We start from the raw sequence: 26699 nt of genomic DNA, 5'->3' as shown, positions 1-26699 counted from the left end.
TTGCTGATGACATAATACTGTACATAGAAAACCCTAAAGTCTAAAAAAACTACTAGACCTGATAAAAAAAATTCAGCAAGGTGGCAGGATATAAAATTAATATTCAGAAATCAGTGGCATTTTTATACACCAACAATAAACTGTCAAAAAGAGAAATTAAGGAAACAGTGCTCTTCACTATTGCATAAATAAATAAATAAATAAATAAATAAATAAATAAATAAAGTGTCTAGGAGTAAATTTAACCAAGAAGGTAAAGATTTGTACTGGGAAAACTATAAAACATTAATAAAAGAAATCAAGGAACATAGAAACAAGTGGAAGCACATACCATGTTCATGGATAGAAAGAATAAACATCATTAAAATGTCTATACTACCAAAAGGAATTAATAAATTCAATGCAATTCCTATTAAAATATCAATGGCATACTTCAAAGATATAGAACAAATATTCTAAAACTTTAAATGTATATGGAACCAGGAAGCAGTAAGATGGCAATGGAGTAGGCGGACGTACCAACTTCCACCTCCCAGAACCAAAGTGGATTACAACTCAATTTTAAGAACCATCATCTGGAAAAAGCACTTTGGAATAAACCAGGGGTCTCAAACTCGCGGCCCGCAGACTCTTCAACCAAAGAATACTGAAGAAGCCACACTGAAACTGGTAGGAAAAGCAGAAACGCGGAGAGGGCTGCTCAGCTCCCCTGGGCAAACAGCAGCCCGGAGAGACTCGCGTAGTGGGAAATGAGTTTAGTGGAGAGGGGAGGGTCCTGAGCCCCAGGAACAAAGCCCCAGCCTGCAGCCCCAGAGCCTAGAAGAGGCGTATGGACAGTAGCTGCGAAACAAGTCAGGATACTCTTTGTGAGAAAGAGACAGATTTCTCAGATCCAGGATTCTTCTTAAAGGGATGGCACAGAAAATCTCTCTCACAACCACCCACCCAGGGCTCTGGGGGAAGGGAGAGAGGAGAGTACTGGAGCAGCAAGAAGAGAGTATAATCTACGAGGCACAGGGAGAAACACTTTAAGGGATAGCCACCCTAACCCCTACGCTGAGTCACTCCCCAAATTTGAAGTGAGTATTTCTCCTGGAACCAGCAATACCAGCAAAGGGAAGCAGGACACCAGCCAAACAAGCTCTTCCATGGCACTCAGAGCAGAGTCACTTAGAAGGAGGGAGCTTTTGGGACCACAGTATAAAGTGTTAGGGTCTGAGATACAGTAGCCCCACCCACACGGCTGATGGCTCACCGGAGAGCGGGAAGCAGCTGAATATGGAAGCACGGTTCCACTGGCTAGGGCGGAAGCAAGCAGGCCACAACTGAGGCCCGGGCGTGAGCTCAGTCTTGCCCAGCAAGGGCATAGGGGACACAAAAAAGTGGTCAGGCCCAGCTGCAGCCCGCCTACAATCCCACTGGCGGGGAAGGGTGGGAGCCCCGGAAGGGGCGGAGACCCACTGCTGCACAAGGACGCACAGCCTTGCTGGGCCCACGAAACCAAGGCTTGCGGCCCGATGTGCGAGCCGACTACTTGTGCAGAGGTGGAGCAAAAGCCCAGAACAGGTGAGTCCCGCAACTGAGCATGGGCATGCAACACAGCCGGGCCCCCGGAGCCGAGGCTTGCAGCTGACCCCAAGCAGGATCCTCCCATGGGGCAGGGCAAAAGCCCAGAATCAGGCTGAGACTCACAGCTGAGCAAGTATGCTCACCCCTGTCTGCAGTGCCAAGGCTTGCGGCCCCCATCCACGGGGGCGGGGTGAATGCTGAGGCCACGGAGGCTTGTAGACCCAGGCACATGATCACAGTTCCTCCCGTGGCATAAAGGCGGAAACTGCAGCAACAGCCCAAAGGGCTGGCACTGGCAATGTCCATACTCAAACACCCTAGGCAGTATGGCAGAGGGGGTGGCGAGCCTGCAGATAGAGCACAACTAGGGAACACAGAGGCCACACCCAGTGGACTCTAGTGGCCAAAACTTTCTTATACACAGACAAACTGGGAAGGCAGAGAAATGCAACACAAATGGATCAAGAGAAATCCCCAGAAAAAGACCTGAATGAGTCAGATATAACCAAATTATCGATGCAGAGTTTAAAATAACAATTTTTAGGATGCTCAAAGATCTTAGAACAACAATAGATGGTCAATGCGAACACCTAAATAGATAGAAAATATAAAAAAGGACATTGAGATAATAAAAAAGAATCAGTCAGAATTGACAAATACAATATCAGAAATGTAGAACACAATGGAAGGAATTAAAAGGAGGATAAATGAAGCTGAGGATCAAATCAGTGAGTTAGAGGACAAGATAAATGAAGGCACAAAAGCAGAGCAGAAAAGAGAAAAGAGACTCAAAAAGTCTGAGGAAACTCTAAGACAGCTCTGTGACAACATGAAGAGAAATAACATCCACATCATAGGGGTTCCTGAAGAAGAGAAAGAACAAGGGATAGAGACTTTGTTTAATCATATCATGGTTGAAAACTTCCCTCAATTAATAAAGGAAAAAGTTTCACAAGTTCACCAAGCACAGAGAACTCCATTAAAGAGAAACCCAAAGAAATCTACACCAAGATACATCATAATTAATATACCAAAGCTAAGTGATAAAGAGAAAATATTAAAAGCTGCTAAAGAAAAGAAGCCTATCACCTACAAAGGAGCCCCCATAAGGATGACATCTGACTTCTCAATGGAAACACTTGAGGCCGAAGGGAATGGCAAGAAATAGTCAAAGTAATGCAGAACAAGAGCCTACAACCAAGACTACTTTATCCAGCAAGGCTAGCATTTAAAATTGAAGGAGAAATAAAAGGCTTCCCAGACAAAAAAAAAAACCCTCAAGAATTCACTACAACCAAACCAATACTGCAAGAAATGCTAAGGGGCCTGTTCTAAACATATCAAAGGGGAAAAAGAATATAGCAAAAGAGGAATACAGCTTTAAAGAATAAAATGGCAATAAACAACTACATATCAATAATAACCTGAAATGTAAATGGCTTAAATGATCCAATCAAAAGACATAGGGTAGCTGTGTGGATAAGAAAACAGAACCCATACATACACTGTCTACAAGAGACACACCTTAAAACAAAAGATGCACATAGACTGAAGGTAAAAAGATGGAAAAAAATATTTCACGCAAATGGAAAAGAAAGCCGGGGTAGCAATACTTATATCAGACAAAATGAACTTTAAAACAAGAGATAAAGGCCTGACCTGTGGTGGCGCAGTGGGATAAAGCATCGACCTGGAACACTGAGGTCGCCAGTTTGAAACCTTGGGCTTGCCTGGGCAAGGCACATATGGGAGTTGATGCTTCCTGCTCCTCCCCCTTCTCTCTCTCTCTGTTTCTCTCTCTCACTCCTCTCTCTCTAAAAAATCAATAAATAAAATATTAAAAACAAAAAACAAAAAATGAGAGATAAAGAAGGTCACTACATAATAATAAAGGGAACAATCCAACAGGAAGATATAACCATTATAAATATCCACGCAACCAATATAGGAGCACCTAAATATATAAAGCAGACTTTGATGGATATAAAGGGTGAGATCAACAGCAACACTATAATAGTAGGGGATTTTAGTACCCCACTAACATCACTGGATAGATCCTCAAGAAAGAAAATAAACAAAGAAACAGCAAACTTAAAGGACACACTAGATCAACTCGATTTAATAGATATCCTCAGAACCTTACACCCTAAAGCAGCAGAATATACATTATTTTTAAGTGGTCATGGTACATTCTCTAGCACAGACCACATGTTAGGGCACAAAAGTGGTCTCAACAAATTTAAGAAGACTCAAATCATATCAAGCATTTTCTCTGATTACAATGGCATAAAACTAGAAATCAACCAAAACAGAAAAACTGTAAAATACTCAAACACTTGGAAACTAAATAGCATGTTATTAAATAACAAATGGGTTAACAATGAGATCGAAGAAATTAAAAAATTCCTAGAAATGAATGATAATGAGCATACATCAACTCAAAATTTATGAGACACAACAAAAGCAGTCCTGAGAGGGAAGTTCATAGTATTACAGGCATACCTTAAGAAGCCAGAAAAAGCTCAAATAAACAACTTAATCCCACATCTAAAAGAACTAGAAAAAGAACAGCAAGTAAAGCCCAGAGGTAGTAGAAGGAAGGAAATAATAAAGATCAGAGTGGAAATAAATGACATAGAGGAAAAAGAAACAATACAGAGGATCAATGAAACCAGGAGCTGGTTCTTTGTAAAGGTAAACAATATCGATGAACCTTTGACCAGACTCACCAAGAAAAAAAGAGAGGTCTCAAATAAATAAAATTAGAAATGAGAGTGAAGAACTAACAACTGACACAACAGAAATATTGTAAGAAAATACTATAAAGAACTATATGCCAAAAAAAACTAGACAACCTAGATGAAATGGACAAATATCTTGAAACATATAATCTTCTAAAAATTAATCTGGAAGAATCAGAAAACCTAAACAGACCGATTATAAGAAATGAGATTGAAACAGTTATCAAAAAATTCCCAACAAAGAAAAGTCCTGGGCCTGATGGCTTCACAAGTGAATTCTACCAAATATTCAAAGAAGAACTAACTCCTATCCTTCTCAAGCTATTTCAAAAAATTCAAGAGAAAGAAAGACTTCCAAGCTCCATTTATGAGGCGAGCATAATTCTGATTCCAAAACCAGGCAAAAAAAAAAAAAAAAAAAAAAACACAAAGAAAGAAAATTATAGGCCAATATCCCTGATGAATTTAGATGCTAAAATCTTCCAACAAATTATTAGCAAACCGGATCCAGCAATACATGAAAAAAATCATACATCATGATCAAGTGGGATTTATTCTCGGGAGGCAAGGTTGGTACAATATTCGCAAAACAATCAATGTGATTCATCACATAAACAAAAGGAAAAAGAAAAACTACATGGTAATTTCAATAGATGCAGGAAAAGCATCTGATAAAATCCAGCACCCATTCATGATCAAAACTCTCAGCAAAGTGGGAATACAGGGAACATACCTCAACACAATAAAGGTCATCTATTATGACAGCCAACATCATACTCAATGGGCAAAAATTAAAAGCAATACCCTTAAGATCAGGAACAAGGCAGGGGTGCCCCCTTTTACCACTCTTATTCAACATAGTTCTGGAAGTCCTAGCCACAGCAATCAGACAACAAGAAGAAATAAAAGGCATCTAAATTGGAAAAGAAGAAGGAAAACTATCATTATTTGCAGATGATATGATATTGTATATAGAAAACCCTAAAGTCTCAGTCAAAAAACTACTGGACCTGGTAAATGAATTCAGCAAGGTGGCAGAATATAAAATTAATACTTAGAAATCAGAAGCATTTTTATACACTAACAATGAACTATAAGAAAGAGAAATTAAGGAAACAATCCCCTTCAGTATTGCAACCAAAAAATTAAAGTACCCAAGAGTAAATTTAACCAAGGAGATTAAAGATTTGTACTCAGAAAATTATAAAACATTGATAAAATAAATCAAGGAAGATACAAACAAGTGGAAGCATATACCGTGCTCATGGTAAGGAAGAATAAACATAATTAAAATGTCTATATTACCCAAAGCAATTTATAAATTCAATGCAATACCAATTAAAATACCAATGACATACTTCAAAGATATAGAACACCTATTCCAAAAATTTATATGGAACCAAAAAAGAACACTGTGGAAAACAGTATGGAGATTCCTCAAAAAATTAAAAATGGAACCGCCTTTTGACCCAGCTATCCCACTTTTAGGAATATACCCCAAGAACACCATAGCACTGTTTCAAAAGGATAAATGCACCCCCATGTTTATGGCAGCATTGTTCACAATAGCAAAGATCTGGAAACAGCTCAAGTGTCCGTCAGTGGACAAGTGGATTAAAAAGCTTTGGTACATATACACTGTGGAATACTACACAGCCATAAAAAAGGAAACCTTACCTTTTGTGATGGCATGAATGGATATGGAGATTATCATGCTAAGTGAAATAAGCCAAGCAGAGAAATAAAAATATCATATGATCTCACTTATATGTGGAATCTAATGAACAAAGTGAGTGAGGAATGGAATAGAGGCAGAGGCAGGGTCACAGGGAGCAGAGGGACAGCTGTCAGAGGGAAGGGGGATGAGGGAACGGGATCAGAGAAGGAGAAGGGGTTAGTGAAATTATATATACATAACACATAGATACAGATAACAAGACAGCAAATCTAGAGGGAAGGGGGTAAGGAATTAGGGGGAGGGTAGCATAGGGGAGGGGGTAATGGGGGCCATGGGGATGGGGGTGAGAGTGTTATATTGAGTGGGACACTTTAATCCATGTTAACACAATAAATTAAAATTAATAAAACACAAGTATTTTCTATGTAATTTCTTCAAAAGTTCATTTCTAGTTATGTAATAATTAGAAAACCCACTGATCTTTGAATGTGATTTAAAAGATATTTTTATAATATTGCACAAGGTACCCTTAAATATACATTGCTATTTGTTAGTTTTTTGTTTTTGTTTTTGTTTTTTTGTATTTTCTGAAGTGAGAAGCGGGGGGGGGGGGGGCAGCAGAGAGACAGACTCTCGCATGCACCCAACCAGGATCCACTGGGCATGCCCACCAGGGGGTGATGCTCGGCCCATCTGGGGTGTTGCTATGCTGCAACTGGAGCCATTCCAGCAACTGATGCGGAGGCCACAGAGCCATCCCCAGTGACCGGGCCAACCTTGCTACCATGGAGCCTTGGCTGCGGGAATGGAAGCGAGAGATAAAGAGAAAGGAGAGGGGGAAGGGTGGAGAAGCAGATGGGTGCTTCTCTTGTGTGCTGTGGCTAGGAATCAAACATGGGACTTCCACACGCCAGTCTAATGCTCTATCACTGATTAAACGGGCCAGGGCCCACTATTTCTTTAGTCATTGTTTTTCCCTCATTTACTAAATGTCGTTATTCTGTCAAATATAGAATGCTATATTCCAGGCACGTGATACAATAATAAACAGCTGTCATTGAGGAATTTATAGATTGTGTCAGCAACTACATATAAAGAATTGTAAGACTTGTCCCCAAATGCCACCTCCTTAGTTAAAATCATTTTATATTGATAGTAAGAATTCAAAACATAAAGAACCATAAATAAAATAAATTTTAATAGAAATTCTGTTGTTCTAGAACCCATATGCTTGAACACAAGATGGCTATAAACAGGGAATGTCAGAGCTAAAGAGTAATACCGTCCAGCCTGACAAGGCAGTGGTGCAGTGGATAGAGCACTGGACTGGGATGCAGAGGACCCAGGGTCGAAACCCTAAGATCGCCAGCTTGAGCACAGGCTCACCAGCTTGAGTGCAGGGTAGTTGGCTTGAGCGTGGGATCATAGACATGATGCCGTGGTCGCTGGCTTGAGCCCAAAAGTCACTGGCTTGAAGCCTAAGGTCGCTGGTTTGAGCCCAAGGTTGCTGACTTGAGCAAGGGGTCGCTTGCTCTGCTGGAGCCTCCCGCCCCCATCAAGGCACATATAAGAAAGCAATCAATGAATAAGCAATTCAACAAACTAAGATGCTGCAACGAAGAATTGATGCCTCTCATCTCTCTCCCTTCCTATCTGTCTGTCCCTATCTGTTCCCTCTCTCTGACTATCTCTGTTTAAAAAAAAAAAAAAAAAAAAGAGTAATTAATACCTTCCAGGTATTGACCCAAAGGTGTACACACCCCTCCAAAGAGGCATCATGGAAAAGCACCAAGCAAACCTGTGTGTGCATATGCGTGTAGAGAGGAAGACTTCTGGTACATGAGCCTTATGACACTTAAACCATTTTCCAACTGTGACACTCCCATAGGAATGAGCTGGCCATAGCTCCTGTAGGGCCAAGGAGGAAGGGAGTGGTTGAAAAAAATATTTATGACCTACTTGTTGTTATAGTAGATGTCTTACCTTTGGGGGAGAGGGGGAAGACAGATTGACATAGCAATCCTTCTAACTTCAATTCACTAGAAATGATCAAAAAAGCAATTTCTGAATAACTAGTGCTAGAGCCCTTACAAAATGGGCTCCTATCCATCCATGCAAGAAAATATCAAAGGGGCAAAACTGTCCAAGGAAGTATAATAAAACACAGTAATGTTAATTATAACCACATGGTAAAGGGAATCCTTTGGCAGGAAGAGCAATGAAAGAAACAAACAAAATATGACTTGATTTAAGCACAATATTTGTAGCTAGGTTGCAAAAATGTGATGTTTCGCCAATAAGATTTTAGCTTTCAATGCTATAAAACTAATAATCACAATTCATTAAAAAATAATGGTCTCTCTGATGGCTAAAAGTTCATCAGAGATGAACTGGCTGAGAGACTGTTCTATTCTCTTACCTTAAAATTACATTCTCCAGAGGCTGGGCAAAGTGGCTGACAACGACTATAAAATTATAATACAATACTATCAAAACTGTGTCCCTGAACTGGAATTGAAATAAATACAAAGTAATATAAAACCTGAGGATATTTTTATTCTCCCCACCTTTTTTTAGAAGAGCTACTTTATCTTATTATTTTATTATTTAAATTGATTTTAGACAGAGGAAGGAGAGGGGAGAGAAACAGAGAGAAAGAGAAACATTGATTTGTTGTTCCATTCATTGGTTCAGGGGTCTCAAACTCGCGGCCGTGCGGCCCACCCACCAATTTTATGCGGCCCGCAGACTAATCAAACTTCGTGGATTAATCTGCGGGCCAGTCTGCGGGCCGCACAAAATTGGTGGGCGGGCCGCGAGTTTGAGACCCCTGGAACTTAACTCTTGTATATGCTCTAACCAGGGATGAAACCCGCAACTTTGATGTATAGGACAACACAATCAACTGAACTACTCACCCAGAGCTTCCTCCACCTTTAACTGTTTCCTCATGAGACAGGTTCACCACCAGAGAAATCTTTGTGGGGTGATCCTCCATTTGCCAAGGCCTTTCACATATATCATATGTCAAAATTTATGGAGTCTGTAACCTGGACAGGTGGGAAGAGATCTCATACCCTGTATTGGTACGGAAGTCCTATAGAAAAAAAATCTGTTTCCCACAGAACTCTATGACTCTAACAGTACCTCTCCTTAATTTCTTCTTTCTCTCAGTAAAATAGAGGCTTCCCACTTCCTGCAGATTGTAAACGCGGCTGACCAGGGCTGTATATACTAGACTGCAATCCTTCCTTTCCTTTGAATAAATCCTTTTTTTGGTGATGGAAGACTTGGTTGGCTTTTGTTTATAGTCAATACATGCTATGTGTAGTTTGCCTGAGCTAGCACCCACACACACCCAATAACTGAAATTCAAGGCCTTGCCATAAGTCTTGTTGATGTCATACCCTATTTTTTTTTCCAGCTTCCTATTTTCTCCTCAATATTTTTATTAAAATCTAGGGGAAAACCTGACCAAAATGTCTTGATCAAATAGTACAAGAACTCATTTTCCATGCTATCTGATTAAGACTTGTCATCTCCCTTCTCTATCTCAGACTAATGACAGTCAAAGTATATTTGGCAAAATTTTAGGAGGATAGTAAAAGATAAAAATAAGATGCAAAAGAAATTTCTGCCAGTCTCTGTGCAATGGGAAACAATATTCTCTTACCTTAGACCTTGATGGGCTGCCAAAATCTTATCTTTACAATTAAACACTTTCATAATACTAGGTGTGTTTTAAAAATAAAATCTTTGTAGTTTCAGACAGGTATTTAGATTAAAGTTTAGGAAAAAATTTTAAAATGAGAAGAAACTCAATAATTTAGTGGATTAGAGAGAAATCAGCCACTTGTATTTCTAATACTTCTATCCCATAGGAGATCTTAAAAAAATATATTACTTTTGCTTTTAAAAAAATATAGTTGTGAGGAGGCATTTTCAAAATACTTCTACTTGGGGGAAAGTTTCCTAATATTTATTATTTGTACCTGTAATTCTTTCAATTTATGACTTATTTTCCATCCTTTGCTGATCAGTTGAACTTTTGCTCAAATCAACAGAAATTTCACTGAAGGGTAACCAATGGATTTCAATCACACTGACTGTTTTACAACGCTAATGGCATTATTTGGCAGGAAACATTAATCTTCATGGGATGTTCTGGTGGGAACTTTAAAACTAAATAAACAACAGTATTCCATGAATAAAACTTCAGTTGTTAAAGGGGTCCTGGTGACGTTAAATGTGCAGATCCTAAGATAAAAGGGCCTTGACTTACAGAGCCTGCAAGGAGTACCCCACCCCCACAGTGCAAAGGTTTAATTCATTGATATTACTTCATTCAGTCCTGTTTGTCACAAGATAATATTTATTATGCTTACAGTATTCAACCCATGTTTTATTTTATTAAGAACATTTATATTTAGGACTTCAGCTGCCTAGCATTTAAAAACATTTTTCATTTAAATTAAACATTTCATGCATTCAAACAAAATCAACCATTTGTTGATTTAGTATAACGTCAGCAAAATGACACTAAATTAGCGGTAGTCACTTTTTCTCCCTGACAAATTTTAAGTTACAGTAAAGTGACCTAACTACAGCAAATTTTAAATTATTCTGTCAGATTAAAATCAAACAAGAGTATGCTGAATGGTATAATTTCTCAGATTAATGAATATTTGTTTCTTTCATTTAAATAATCTATGTTTTACTTCATTTCTGTTAAAAATCAAAAGTTCCTTAGGCACCTTAGTAAACATAAAATTAAAAGATCAGATAAAGTTGTTTTCAAAAATATAAATACTATAAATGATACGTTGTTTTCACATATGGTTCCATAATCTAAACTATACCAAAAAGAAACCAACAAAAGAACAATATACTTCACAGCTAGGAACTAAGAAGTTATTTGAAATAAGGTATAATTTAACAGGATGAACATTTCCCAATTATACACATATTCTACCATTTGCCAAGAAACATCCTCAATTAAATTACAGATATTGTCTAAAAGTGACCAAAGCAAACATTTTAAAAACAGAACTGCCAAATCCATTATTTTCAACACCTTTCTATCACTATAATCTAATAATCACATGTATTTTTCCCCAAAACTCCAATATACCCAGCAGAAGATGTGGGGTGACACATGAACCACCTTCACAGTCCTAAATCATTGAAGTTGTCCTTTAACCTTATCAGTGGGAATATTAACATTTGCAATTCACATAAGAGTAACTCACTTCCATCCCAGATAAAAAGCATATAAAGATATTAACCATTTTAATATTCTGAATCCTCAGTTGCAAGTTATCTGTTGCTCCAGGACAGCAAACTTCACCCTCTTCCACGTCACAGCACACACAAACTAATTCCTAAAACGTGCGGCACACCAAAAGATAGATGATATTTTTTGCCAATCTGACAATAAAATAAAAAAGATTCATTCATACAGTTCACATATTGTTGTGTTGGCTGTTATCATTTTTTATTTGACAATGTTAAGAGAATAGAGGTCAGGTATTGCATGTTTAAAATTTTCTTAGTTTTGTTTTAAAAACACTAGTTGAAAATCTCTGCCCTAGGACTACAGTCCCAACAAATGGGAAAAGGAACCCAGTGCAGCTAAACCTCACAAATGAGCAAATCTTTTCTAATGCCTCTGGTTAAGATAAGCAGTGACAGTATACACTGCTAAACACCAGTAATAAGAAAGGACAACAAATCCTTCAATACCTCATACTTTCGCAAATCTGAGAACACAGAAAATGGGCAGAGACAATGTAAAGGCCTTCCCCAAAGCTGATGCAGCAAATTGGTAGCAAAAATAAAAATCAAATACCAGTTTCCTTCCCAGGCACAGGGTCCAACCTATAAGGTATTTTGAATACAGTAGTCCCCCGTTATCTGTGGGGGGATATATTCCAAGAGCTCAGAGGATGCCTGAAACTGCGGAGAGTAATAAACCACACATATATTATGTTTTTCCTATCCACACATATCTTTTCACGTGAAGGAAGCATTTTTTTTTTTACCGCTTCTCCTCGGCTCCTGTGAATTGCCAGCACCACTCTTCTTGTGCTCTGGGTTCGCTATTAAATAAAATAAGGGTTCCTTCAACATAAGCACTGCGACACTGCGACAGATCGTGAAAAGTCTCTAAGTGACTAACAGGCAGAAAGTCTACACAACGGGAAGGCTCTGGACAAAGGGATGATTCACACTAAAGCGGGGCGGGAGGGATTCCATCACACTATTCAAAACAGCACACAACTGAAAACTCATGAATGTTTATTTCTAGAATTTTCCATTTGATATCTTCAGAACTAATTTGACTGCATTGAGTGAAACTGCAGAAAGTGAAACTATGGATAAGAGAGAACTACCAGTACTACAATCTTAAATAATTCGTATTTTTGGTTGAATTTAGTGTAAACAGCAAGACTGTGTTCAAACTTCTTTGTATTCATCTTAATTAAGATCATTTATTTAATTCATACCCTATCTCATTTCACAAAGAATTTGAAATGGTTTAAAAAGGCAGATAAAATAAAGCCAAACAACAGAAATAATAAAAAAGTCATGACTATGGAAAAAATATATAAGAACAGAAGGAAAATTAGAATAAAGATATGTTGGAAAACAGAATAGATTCCACATTTCACACAACCCTTCAAGGACCATGTACCAGGTCCTTACAGCTGTTCCTCTGCAATGTTCTCACCTCGTGATACATACAGAATATTAGGTCTGTGCACCACTGAAGTAAAAGGGAGAGAACAGCAGGGCCTTGTGGACTGGATCGCCCTGGCCCTGGGATAGGGACTGTGCTCAGAGCCAGGGAGCCATCTGGACCGTCCCAGCAGGCTGCAGCATGTGCTGGGAAGCTACACCTCAGAGCGAGCAGAGGGGTTCTTGCCCTGTTATCTGAAAAATACTACTGCTTAGTGCTTCTGATCAGAAGGGCACCGAGCATTATGGTAGACAACTATTTCAAAAATAGCCATAATGTACACATCAGTCTGAGATGAAGGCACAGTGAAGGAAGGCATTTCTGCAGAGGGCTGACACCAAGTGGGACAAATCAGAATACAGGTGAATAATTGAACTGCATCAGCTTCACGCTGCCACCTTACATAGCCTTTCAACCAGGCTTTTGATAAAACCTGGGAAGCATATATACTGCTCACAAAAATTAGGGGATATTTCAAAATGAATATGAAGCACTGAAATATCCCTTAATTTTGCGAGCAGTACAGTTCAAAATTACATTTTTCAGTGAGCAAATGGTAAAGTGAGCAGCCTTGTGTGAAAGGAGAAACCCAATCACAGCTTGAGCCAAACTGGCCAATACCGTCCCACCAGGCCTCGGCAGAGGGGGAAATATGACAAAAGAGGTTATTTTATGGCTCTGTTAAGTGTGCCTTTTATCTGTAATTATTTTCGAAAAACTATCTTCTGTTTTGCTTTGGGGACAAATAAACCCTTAGGAACCAAAGTAACTTCCAGCTGTGGGCCCTGGCAACAACAGAACCCAGAGGTTTTTCAGTTATCCAACACACCTGACCGGAGGCTTTGCCCTCTCCACCTGCTAGTCACTAATCACTGGCAGCCAAGTTGTGTTACCTACGCTCTGTGCCCAAAGGGAAGAGTTGGCAGCAGAGGCCCAGACATGATAACCAATAGTTTAACAGGGTAAGAAAACCTCAAATGCCTACCACCCTGGCTCCTGCTCGAGATCTCTCTCCTTCACCCCACTGTCTGACCTAGCTGGTAAAGTTAATCTAAAATATGTATCTCAACAATGAGTCTGGCCTGCAGTGGCTCAGTGGATAGAGCATCTCACTGGAATGCTGAGTCACCAGTTCAAAAGCCCGGGCTTGTCCGGTCAAGGTATGTAAGCAATGAACAACTAAAGTGAAGCAACTATACTTCTCGCCACCCATCCCCTTGTAAAATCAATAAATAAAATCTTTCTTAAAATCTTTTTTTTTTTTTAATAAATTTTTATTAATGGTAATGGGATGACATTAATAAATCAGGGTACATATATTCAAAGAAAACATGTCTAGGTTATTTTGTCATCAAATTATGTTGCAAACCCCTCGCCCAAAGTCAGATTGTCCTCCGTCACCCTCTATCTAGTTCTCTGTGCCCCTCCCTCTCCCCCTAACTCTCTCCCTCCCTCCCTCCCATGTCCTCCCTCCCCCCCCACCCTTGGTAACCACCACACTCTTGTCCATGTCTCTTAGTCTCATTTTTATGTTCCACCAATGTATGGAATCATGTAGTTCTTGTTTTTTTCTGATTTGCTTATTTCACTCCTTATAATGTTATCAAGATCCCACCATTTTGCTGTAAATGATCTGATGTCATCATTTCTTATGGCTGAGTAGTATTCCATAGTGTATATGTGCCACATCTTCTTTATCCAGTCTTCTATTGAAGGGCTTTTTGGTTGTTTCCATGTCTTGGCCACTGTGAACAGTGCTGCAATGAACATGGGGCTACATGTGTCTTCACGTATCAATGTTTCTGAGGTTTTGGGGTATATACCCAGTAGAGGGATTGCTGGGTCATAAGGTAGTTCTATTTGCAGTTTTTTGAGGAACCACCATACTTTCCTCCATAATGGTTGTACTACTTTACAGTCCCACCAACAGTGAATGAGGGTTCCTTTTTCTCCACAGCCTCTCCAACATTTGCTATTACCCGTCTTGTTGATAATAGCTAATCTAACAGGAGTGAGGTGGTATCTCATTGTAGTTTTGATTTGCATTTCTCTAATAACTAATGAAGCTGAGCATCTTTTCATATATCTGTTGGCCATTTGTATCTCTTCCTGGGAGAAGTGTCTGTTCATGTCCTCTTCCCATTTTTTTATTGGATTGTTTGTTTGTTTGTTGTTGAGTTTTATGAGTTCTTTGTAAATTTTGGATATTAGGCCCTTATCTGAGCTGTCGTTTGAAAATATCAGTTCCCATATAGTTGGCTGTCTGTTTATTTTGATATCAGTTTCTCTTGCTGAGCAAAAACTTTTAATTCTGATGTAGTCCCATTCATTTATCTTTGCCTTCACTTCTCTTGCCATTGGAGTCAAGTTCATAAAATGTTCTTTAAAACCCAGGTCCATGATTTTAGTACCTATGTTTTCTTCTATGTACTTTATTGTTTCAGGTCTTATATTTAGGTCTTTGATCCATTTTGAATTAATTTTAGTACACGGGGACAGGCTGTAGTCGAGTTTCATTCTTTTGCATGTGGCTTTCCAGTTTTCCCAACACCATTTGTTGAAGAGGCTTTCTTTTCTCCATTGTGTGTTGTTGGCCCCTTTATCAAAGATTATTTGACCATATATATGTGGTTTTATTTCTGGGCTTTCTATTCTGTTCCATTGGTCTGAGTGTCTATTTTTTTGCCAATACCATGCTGTTTTGATTATCGTGGCCCTATAATATAGTTTAAAGTCAGGTATTGTAATGCCCCCAGCTTCATTCTTTTTCCTTAGGATTGTTTTGGCTATTCGGGGTATTTTATAGTTCCATATAAATCTGATGATTTTTTGTTCCATTTCTTTAAAAAATCTCATAGGGATTTTGATGGGAATTGCATTAAATTTGTATATTGCTTTGGGTAATATGGCCATTTTGATTATATTTATTCTTCCTATCCAAGAACAAGGAATATTTTTCCATCTCATTGTATCTTTTTTGATTTCCCTTAACAATGCTTTGTAATTTTCATTATATAGGTCCTTTACGTTCTTTGTTATGTTTATTCCTAGGTATTTTATTTTTTTTGTTGCAATCGTGAAGGGGATTATTTTTTTGAGTTCGTTTTCTAATATTTCATTGTTGGCATATAGAAAGGCTATGGACTTTTGTATGTTAATTTTGTATCCTGCGACCTTACTGTATTGGTTTATTGTTTCTAATAATCTTTTTGTGGAGTCGTTCGGGTTTTCGATGTATAGGATCATATCATCAGCAAAAAGCGATAGCTTTACTTCTTCTTTTCCGATATGGATGCCTTTTATTTCTTTGTCTTGTCTGATTGCTCTGGCCAGAACTTCTAGCACCACGTTGAATAAGAGTGGAGAGAGTGGACAACCCTGTCTTGTTCCTGATTTAAGGTAGAAAGTCCTCAGTTTTATGCCGTTTAATAGGATGTTGGCTGATGGTTTATCATATATGGCCTTTATCATGTTGAGATATTTTCCTTCTATACCCATTTTGTTGAGAGTCTTAAACATAAAATTGTGTTGTATTTTATCAAAAGCCTTTTCTGCATCTATTGATAAGATCATGTGGTTTTTGTTCTTTGTTTTGTTGATATGGTGTATTACGTTAACCGTTTTGCGTATGTTGAACCATCCTTGAGATTCTGGGATGAATCCCACTTGATCATGATGTATTATTTTTTTAATATGTTGTTGTATTCGGTTTGCCAGTATTTTGTTTAGTATTTTAGCATCTGTATTCATTAGAGATATTGGTCTGTAGTTTTCTTTCTTTGTGCCATCCTTGCCAGGTTTTGGTATGAGGGTTATGTTGGCCTCATAAAATGTGTTTGGAAGTATTGCTTCTTCTTCAATTTTTTGGAAGACTTTGAGTAGAATAGGAACCAAGTCTTCTTTGAATGTTTGATAGAATTCACTAGTATAACCGTCTGGGCCTGGACTTTTATTTTTGGGGAGATTTTTAATAGTTTTTTCCATTTCCTCCCTGCTGATTGGTCTGTTTAGGCTTTCTGCTTCTTCATGACTCAGTCTAGGAAGGTTGTATTGTTCTAGGAATTTATCCATTTCTTCTAGATTGTTGTATTTGGTGGCATATAATTTTTCATAGTATTCTACAATAATTCTTTGTATTTCTATGATGTCTGTGGTGATCTCTCCTCTTTCATTTTGGATTTTATTTATTTGAGTCCTGTGCCTTTTTTCCTTGGTGAGTCTTGCCAAGGGTTTGTCAATTTTGTTGATCTTTTCAAAGAACCAGCTCCTTGTTTTATTGATTTTTTCTATAGTTTTTCTGTTCTCTATTTCATTTATTTCTGCTCTGATTTTTATTATCTCCTTTCTTCGGCTGGTTTTGGGTTGTCTTTGTTCTTCTTTTTCTAGTTCCTTAAGGTGTGAAGTTAAGTGGTTTACTTCGGCTCTCTCTTGTTTGTTCATATAGGCCTGAAGTGATATGAACTTTCCTCTTATTACTGCTTTTGCTGCATCCCAGAGATTCTGATATGTCGTATTTTCATTTTCATTTGTCTGTATATATCTTTTGATTTCTGCGCTTATTTCTTCTTTGACCCATTCATTTTTTAGAAGTATGTTGTTTAGTTTCCACATTTTTGTGGGTTTTTCCCCCTCTTTTTTGCAGTTGAATTCTAGTTTCAAGGCTTTATGATCAGAAAATATGCTTGGTACAATTTCAATTTTTCTAAATTTGCTGATATTGTCTTTGTGGCCCAACATATGGTCAATTCTTGAGAATGTTCCATGTACACTAGAGAAAAATGTATACTCTGTCGCTTTGGGATGAAGTGTCCTGTAGATGTCTATCATATCCAGGTGTTCTAGTATTTCGTTTAAGGCCACTATATCTTTATTGATTCTCTGTTTGGATGACCGATCTAGAGCCGTCAGCGGTGTATTGAGGTCTCCAAGTATGATTGTATTTTTGTTAGTTTTTGTTTTAAGGTCAATAAGTAGCTGTCTTATATATTTTGGTGCTCCTTGGTTTGGTGCATATATATTAAGGATTGTTATGTCTTCTTGATTCAACTTCCCCTTAATCATTATGAAATGACCATTTTTGTCTCTGAGTACTTTTTCTGTCTTGTAGTCAGCATTATTAGATATGAGTATTGCTACACCTGCTTTTTTTGGGGTGTTGTTTGCTTGGAGTATTGTTTTCCAGCCTTTCACTTTGAATTTGTTTTTATCCTTGTTGCTTAGATGTGTTTCTTGTAGGCAGCATATAGTTGGATTTTCTTTTTTAATCCATTCTGTGTCTTTTTATTGGTAAGTTTAATCCATTTACATTTAGTGTAATTATTGACACTTGTGGGTTCCCTACTGCCATTTTATAAATTGCTTTCTGTTAGTTTTGTATCTAGTTTGATTCTTCTCTTTTGTTTTTCTATCATTTGTTTTTGTTTGTTTGTGTTCCATACTTCTTTCCTCTGTTGCTACCTTTTTTAAGTCAAGTGTTTTTGTGGTGGTTTTTTTAAGGGTGGTTACCATTAAGTAATGAAAAGGGTACCTACCATATTCATTGTAGTACCCTATCTTATAAGTATTTCTGCACTTCATCATCCTTTGCTACTGTTAATCTCCATCCTCTCCCCCCTTTTTTTCCTTTGTTGTCACAGTTTAAGTTTGGTTTTATTGTGTTCTTGGTGGAGCTGTTACTTGTGGTGTTGTTTTCTTTTGTTCTTTGAATCTGGTTGGAAAACCCCCCTTAGTATTTCCTGGAGTGGGGGCTTTCTGTTGATAAATTCTCTCATCTTTTCTGTATTTGTGAATGTTTTTATAACTCCTTCATACTTGAAGGATAGCTTTGATGGGTATAGTATTCTTGGCTGAAAGTTCCTCTCTTTCAGGGCTTTAAATATTGGGGTCCACTCTCTTCTAGCTTGTAGAGTTTCTGCTGAGAAATCTGATGATAATCTAATAGGCCTTCCTTTATATGTTGTACTCTTCTTTTCCCTGGCTGCCTTGAGAATTTTTTCTTTGTCATCGGTTTGTGTCATCTTTATTATGATGTGCCTTGGAGTGGGTTTGTTGGGGTTAAGAAAACTTGGTGTTCTGTTTGCTTCTTGAATTTGAGGCTTTAGTTCCTTCCACAGGCTTGGGAAGTTCTTGTCTATTATTTGTTTGAGTATATTCTCCATTCCATTTTCTTTCTCTTCTCCCTCTGATATACCTATTATTCTTATGTTATTCTTTCTGATGGAGTCAGACAATTCCTGTAGGGCTTTCTCATTTTTTATTATTCTTGAGTCTCTTTCTTCTTCTCTCTGTTGTGCCTCAAGTTGTTTGTCTTCTATTTCACTAATCCTATCTTCAATCTGGGCTGTTCTGTTAGCTAAGCTTGTTACCTCGTTTTTCAGCTCGTGAATTGAGTTTTTCATTTCTGTTTGATTTGTTTTTATAGTTTCCATTTCCTTGGTAATATATTCTTTGTGTTCATTGAGTTGTTTTCTGATCTCCCTATATTGCCTTTCTGTGTTTTCTTGTATATCTCTGAGTATTTTTAAGATTTCTATTTTAAATTCTCTGTCATTTAGCTCCAAGGCTTCCAATATGTTAAGTCTTTTCTCCATAGATTTTTCCACATCTATTTGTGTTACCTCTCTTTCTTTTGTATCCATAATATTCGATTTACTCTTTCTTATCGGCATCTGAGGGTGGTCTTATTGATAGCACTAATTAGAATTAATAAAGAGTAAAAAGAAAAAAAAAAAAGGGTAAAACACCCCACAAAAAAAAAAACAGTAATAATTTATTATTTCCCCCTTTTTTTCTCTCTTCTCTTTCCCTCCTCTCCCCTCCTCAGGGAAATATCGTGCGTATAATGGAGGGCCTGATTTGGGGTGAAGAGTTCAAGGGGCAAAAGAAAAGGGAGTAGGGACCTACTAAATGCAAAAAAAAAAAAAAAAGGAAGAAAATCTTAGACAAGCATAAGATGATTTGCTTGTAAGTGATGGTCAACTAAGAGATGTAATGAGAGGGATAAGAGGAAATCAGAAAAAAGGACCAAAAAAGAATAATAAAGAAGAAAAAATAAAAATAATAAGTAAAAATCTGTTGTATTAAGTAGAGCGAAGACTAAATACAATGGAGATCTTGGGTTGGGAGGACCCAAAATGCCACAAAAATAAACAAACAAGAGAAAAAAAAAATAAAAACAAAAGCAAAAAAGAGAAATAAAGCCAAAAAAAAGCCTTGAGTCCCAAATTAACTAATTTGTTCATGATTGAGGATTATATGGGAGGAAAGTAAAATGAGAAAAGAAAAAACGAATAGAACGGAAAAAATAAGAAAAAGAGAAAAAGGAAGGAAGAAATAAAATAGGAGGAGAAAAAAACAAAATAAAGCAAGACAAAAAAAAACAAAAAAAACACAAAAGAGGAGAGAGTGAGAGTTAAGTGTTTTGGAGTATAACCTTAAAGGAGGGTGAGGATGAAGAAGAAAAATAAAATGCAACACTCATGGGTAGTGTAGTTCAAGAAAGGGGAAGCATAAGATGGGCAGAGAATAGAAGGACCGAGGTGGAGGAAATAAAGGCAAAAAGATAGAAGAAACAAACAACAACAACAACAACAACAAAAAATTAGTGGATCAAGTTGTAAAGTCTGTGGGTTTTTCTTGATTTTGAGAGGTTAACTTCTTCCTTTTTCTTTTCTCTCCCTCTTCCTAGTCGGTGACTCTGTACCCCAGGCTCTGCCCCTGTGTCACTCTTAGGTAGGGATTTGCAGTTGATGGGATTCTATGGCAATGTCATATAATTGGCTTTAGTCTTGCTGGAAGTAAAGGCTTGTTGGCGTTTGCAGGGTCCAACGATGACAGAGTTTGCTTTCCTGGATTCTCTCTCCTAGTCCCCCCTTTCTGAATTAGCAGCCTGGTGATCCAGCTATAAGGCTGCAACTGCTTCTGCCTGGGGAGTAAGAGGCTCAAAGAGTTGGGAAATCCCCACTCTATCCCCACTCAGTGCAAGGCTTTGGGAAAGGCTCTGAGAGTCAGGGCCTCCAGTGTAATCAGGCGGGGGTGGGAGTCAATTGTTGTCAAGGTGACCGTTCAGCGCCTATCATTTAGTTGGACCACTCAACCCAGGCTTTCCACACTTTGTAGCCTGTTTTTGCAGGGAAGAAGAGGCACTAGTCTCTGCTTACGACCAGTGTAGTATAGACCTTATTATCTGCCAAGTCCTTCTTGTTAGCGTTTATCCCCGAATATGGAGGCTCTATCAATCAGAAGTTGCCCCCGCCCCTTTAGCGAGAGGCACTAAAAAATATCACGCCTCTTGTCTTGGTTCGCTGAACTGAGAGAGATCTTATCAATTAGAACCGAGGGTGCGCAGATTTTATGGGTTAAGCTAATTTCAGTGATTGGGTCGCAGCTGTGTTTCCGAAGGTATTTTAGGCTGCCTGCGCGCGCCCCTCCCCCAACGCTTGATTGTTAGCTTGAATGGCTGGGTGAGGTGCCCCGCCCACGGAGAGAATCTCCCAAGCCTCTCCCGCTCGCCCCGCCGCTGGCGGCTGGACCGCACCAGGCGCAGGATAATGGAGCCCCCTGGGTGTGCGGGCCAGTAGGGCACCCTGGGCGCGTGGAATGCCCAAGGCACGCGCGCGAATGGGGCGCTCCGGGCACCGGTGGCCGGCGACCCCCACTCGCAGTGTGCGGGCCGCTGGGATGTCAGCGGTGCTCAACCGGACCGGGCGCGCGCGCGGTGGCTCGTGGCGGCCGCTCGCGGTGGCGGTTCGCGGCTCGCGGGGGCTCGCGGCAGCTCGCGGTGGCGGCTCGCGTCAGCCGCTCGCGGCGGCTCGCGGCTCCCAAGTATGGGCTGACTCACCGCAGGCGCACTCCCTCGCGGCTTGAATGAGCGTCGCTGCGGTATCTTCCTCCACACCGTCTCTCAGATTCAAGTGATAACAGTCCTTTTGCTTTCAGTTTGTGTGGAACTCCGGAATGCTCCGAGGATAAATTTTTCTGTTTCTAGTTGATAAATTTGTTGTGATTTAGGGGAGAGCTGGCGGACGCGCTTCTCACGGCGCCATTTCCATGACGTCCAAATCTTTTATTTTTTTATTTTTCTGAAGTTAGAGGTAGGGAGGCAGTCAGGCAGACTCCTCCTGCATGCGCCCAACTGGGATCCACCCGGCATGCCCACCAGGGCGTGATACTGTCCATCTGGGGCGTCACTCTGTTGTGGCTGGAACCATTCTAGAGCCTGAGGTGGAGGCCATGGAGCCATCCTCAGCACCTGGGCCAACTTTGCTTCCATGGAGCCTTGACTGAGGGAGGGGAAGAGAGAGAGAGAAAGGAGAGGGGGAGGGGTAGAGAAGCAGATGGGCATTTCTCCTGTGTGCCCTGACCGGAAATCAAACCCGGGACTTCCACACGCTGGGCCAACACTCTACCACTGAGCCAACCGGCCAGGGCCTTAAAAAAATCTTCATCTGGCTGGTGGCTCAGCGGATAGAGTATCAGCCCAGCATGCAGACCTCCTGGGTTCGATCCCTGGTCAGGGCACGCAGGAGAAATAACCATCTGCTTCTCTACCCTCCTTCCTCTCCCCACTCCTTTTTTCTCTCTTCCTCTCTCGCAGCCAGTGGCTCAGTTGGTTCGAGGGTTGGTCCTGAGTGCTGAAGAGAGCTCAGTTGATTTGAGCATTGGCCCCAAACAGGGGTTGCCAGGTGGATCCCGGTTGGGGCACATGCAGGAGGAATCTGTCTCACAATCTCCCCTCACTTAAAAAAAAAAAATCTCAACTGTGGAAATAGAAATGCCTGTGCTTTTCAAATGTGTATGTGTTTTTTCCTTTGTAGTGTAATGCAAATGTGGTGGCTGAAATGGTACCTATCAGAAGCCTGAAACAAATAATCATACTTATGGCCACAACTGAAAACTCAGCTCTGTACCATCAGGAAGGCTCCTCTCTGGTTCCCAAGCCCAGCAGGTCCCAGTTGCATAGATTGTAACCTGATCTTGTCATAGGCAATAAGCAAGTATTATGTGAGATATGTTCAAAGGATATTATTTTTTGAAAGAATATTTGATAAGGAAACGCTCTTATTTCTCACCCATCACAAAAATCAGCTTATAGGAAACTTCAAAACAAGTTATCATTCACCCCAAATTCTCTGTAGACAGCAGGGGTTTAAAATGAACTTTCCTCAAAGAAATTCTGACCATGTCTCCATTATGCCTACTTGCCACATTATAACACTGTGCATCATGAGTAGAACTTACTTAGGTCTGCCTTCCCCACCAGACTATACACACCATGAAGACAGGAATCATCTGCTGTATTTAACTACCATAGCCTTAGTTAGTACACTGAGTGATGTTCAGTAGAAAAGAAACATTTAAAATCCGCTAAATGAACTAGCCAAAGAAATTAAAAAAAATAGGAAATTGTCGGCCCAGCATGTGGAAGTCATGGGTTCGATTCCCGGTCAAGGCACACAGGAGAAGCACCCATCTGCTTTTCCATCCTTCCCCTTCTCCTTTCTTCCTATCTCTCTCTTCCTCTCCTGCAGCCAAGGCTCCATTGGAGCAAAGTTGGCCCAGGTGCTGTGGATGCCTCCATGGCCTCTGCCTCAGGTGCTAGAATGGCTCCAGTTGCAACGGAGCAATGCCCCCTAGTGGGCTTGCCCAGGTGGATCCTAGTTGGGCGCATGCGGGAGTCTGTCTCTCTGCCTCCCTGCTTCTTAATTCAGAAAAATACACACACACACACACACACATGCGCACACACACACACAAAACAATACGATAAATATTTCTTTCTGCTGTTGTTCTTGCCCTTCCTTTCCCAGACTATTCTCATTTAACCACAGTGACACCCACAGGGACATAGCTCAGTCCTTTATCTCTAAGGATCACAGAGAACCCGGGGAAACTGAACAGAGAAGAATGAGGAGGCACACTAATTCCAAACAGGGCTCGGCTGAATCACATTCTTGGAGTTACAAAGGACAGAAACCCACTGGAGTGAACTTAAGCACAAATGGGCATATCTAGTAAGAGAGGGAGCATCTTCTAAACTCAAGAAGCAAAGCCAGGTTTCTGGGGGTTAGGAGGACGATGGGGAAAACCTTCAGCATCACTCGCTCATATTCTTTCCCTCTGGAGCCAAGGGGTCCCTTCTTGTTCATACTTTCTTTTAAGGAGATCAGATTTCACGGTTTCCTTAAGCACTCTAATGCCTCACACCTCCAGGGTTTACATGTCCATAGCTCAGGAGACCAGGCTAGGCTAAGACTGGTGTTTTCTGATTCAAATTCTAAATTCCTGGGAAAATCAGACTGACTCGGGCAAACAGCCTCAACCAAGAAAGTCTGGTTTCTCCTAGCTCCCTCTTACAGGGGACATAAAAGTGAATTTCTGATCAATTATGGAGAACAGCTTTGTGTTCTTTCACCTTTCCATGATAGTGGAAGCATCCAACAGTAAAAGATTACAGAAATCATCCTGACCTTATTATGTGTCTCGTTCATCTATAAATCCTGGCCCTAGCCTGATGACCCATATACAGTAAATGTGGTATCTATGTATTTACACATCGACATTGCATATTCTTGAGGCTTTACATGTGTTCATATGAGCATGTGTAAACTGCCACAAAACAATCTTCTCAAACTATAAGATGCATTCAAAGAACCAAAGGATCTTTTTAAAATGCAGATTATGACTCAGAAGATCTGGAGTCAAACCCAATCTAGTAAATTAACAGGTAATCCTGATGCTGCTGGTCTACAGCCCACATTTGAATATCAAAGTCATCCCCTTTTACTCCCTGTAGTGGAACGCCTTGGGCAAAGTATGTGAACAATTAGTCCTCCTCAAAGACTGTGTTCAGTCATTGGGAAATTATAATAATGTTCTCACGGAAATGCATCTTTATTAATAAATTCGAGTCTTCAGTAAGTATTTATTTAGTGAGCAACTATGTCAGGTGCAGGAGCTAAGCAGCCTTTTAGTGGTTCTTACATGCAGCTTAATATATGAGGAAACTGTAACTCGAGTCTTCCGTGTATTTTCCGTGATGTTCAAATGACAGCATCAGAGAATGACCGAATGTGTATGGATGCGTGTATGGGGAAGGGGGTGGGTGAGCTACTGCTCAGGATCCTGTGTCTTCACGAGGTTCCTGTGTTCATCTCAACTGGATTCCTTGCTTGCCATCCCCAAGCCCGTGTCATTTCTCCCAGGTCTGCTCCTCTTCCGTCTTCACAGTGGAGGAAGTGACTGGTCACTGGGGTCAATTTCAACCTTTTGGATTATAGACCTTTCCCATCTCTTTTAGTGAGATGTGACAAGTATGATGAAAAAACAAGACCAGAGATCAGACCATTCATGCCTTTGTGTATAGTGGTGTCTGCTGGAGGCACTCAGGTAAAGGGTGAATGTAAGTACTCAAATTACATGATGTTTCTTCTTCACTAGTGTAGGGCTGGATACTTGGTTCAGCTCCATGGTTGTCATACAAACTTCTAAAGACACATAAAACTTAAAGATGATTTGAAAATCACAGAAAGCCATTACATCCTCAATAATTCATTTGTTCATAAACAGGCAAATTATTGTTTATGTTATTACAGTATTCTTGTGCCAGAGGCATAAACTTAATTACATCTACAATCTAGCATGAATTTATTTTGATTATACATTACAGCTTGTACTTCTCCAACAGGGATACTTAGAGCTAGAGAAGAGGTGTATTCTCAGCAAGCCAGAGGGTACACGAGCCCAAACAACAAACCGATTTTCCTAGGATGTCAATTTTAATTAAGAGTAAAAGGAAAGGGAATAAAAAAATGTTCACTAATATAACTGAAAATAAATTTAAATAATTATTTTACACTAAAACAAACATGGAATAGGATGCCCAAACTTCATTAATTTTAACTACAAAACACTAGACTGAAGGAAAGTTCCTATTTTGGAGAGGTAGCTTTCTCTCCCCACAGGGGAACTTCGCCAGTGTAGAAATCTAGGCAGCAGTCATATCATTGTTGTTGTTGTTTTTTAAGTATTATATTTGAAATATTTACTATTTATCAGTGCAAGGACTTATTGCTCGCATAAGATCTTGGGGAAATGAGGTTGTTTTCTATTTAGAATGTTTAAATCCTAAGCAAATCCTTTTAAAAACTGAATGTTGGGGGTGGGAAGGAAGAACTGAATATTCAATGTTGAATGTCTTATATGTGAATAAATGATATAACAACAATGAAAGAACAAATTTACTTCACAAATGTAAATCACAAGACAAAATTTTCAATTGTCTAAGGAAGTACTTTACAAAAATGTTAATCAAAAAGTTAGAGACCAGATGGGGTCAGCTGTAATCAAAGAGCCTATATGCTGTAGTCCTTTCTTTAATCTTACTCAGAAACTGTGATACATAGTCAACTTCAGAACAAATTCCTTATTTTATATACATACTGAGAGCTTTAGAAGTGTAAAGTGATTGACTATGGTACTTTCCATTATAACGACAATCCTAACCCTCAGGCAACACTGCTCAGTAAGAAAACACAAAGGCAATCTCAGAAGGAAGGGGAGTTGGAGATCAACATCTGGTTTTTAAAGACAGAAATCCAGATATACTTACAAGGCATCATATGGTATATGCTTGGCCAATACTGTCCGCTGTCTCTCTTTAACCATACACGAACTGTCCTGCAACAGAAGGAAATGTGTTTTATTCATAGGAAAATACTTTGGTTTCATAGAAAACCAAACCTCTTAACTATACACATATACACATATTTATATGTAACATTTTTTAACTATATATCTTAAGTATATATACAGGTACACCCATATATGCATGTACACCACATATAAATCTCTAAAGATCTTAAGTTTAAGGCTTGTATACATTAAGAATTATATGTGATTCTTTAAATATAATCCTCATATGTGTCCCTATACACACATGTGATAGTGATAGTGGGGTTTTTTTTGTTTTTTT

At 39.4% G+C, this 26699-nt stretch overlaps 1 protein-coding gene across 1 annotated transcript in view; it reads right to left on the bottom strand.

Moving 5' to 3' along the window:
• WDFY2 (WD repeat and FYVE domain containing 2) overlaps positions 1-26699 on the bottom strand; it is a 199556-nt gene that overhangs the window by 96065 nt on the left and 76792 nt on the right. The window contains exon 2 of the mRNA XM_066234063.1: positions 26337-26404. Coding sequence (XP_066090160.1) covers positions 26337-26404 — 68 coding nt within the window. The remainder of the gene's footprint in view (positions 1-26336; positions 26405-26699) is intronic.

The sequence above is a fragment of the Saccopteryx bilineata genome, chromosome 6 (genome assembly GCF_036850765.1).
Source record: "Saccopteryx bilineata isolate mSacBil1 chromosome 6, mSacBil1_pri_phased_curated, whole genome shotgun sequence".
NCBI classification, from domain to species: domain Eukaryota; kingdom Metazoa; phylum Chordata; class Mammalia; order Chiroptera; family Emballonuridae; genus Saccopteryx; species Saccopteryx bilineata.
The sequence above is the reverse complement of the archived record's forward strand: the minus strand, read 5'-3'. Positions and strand labels throughout refer to the sequence as shown.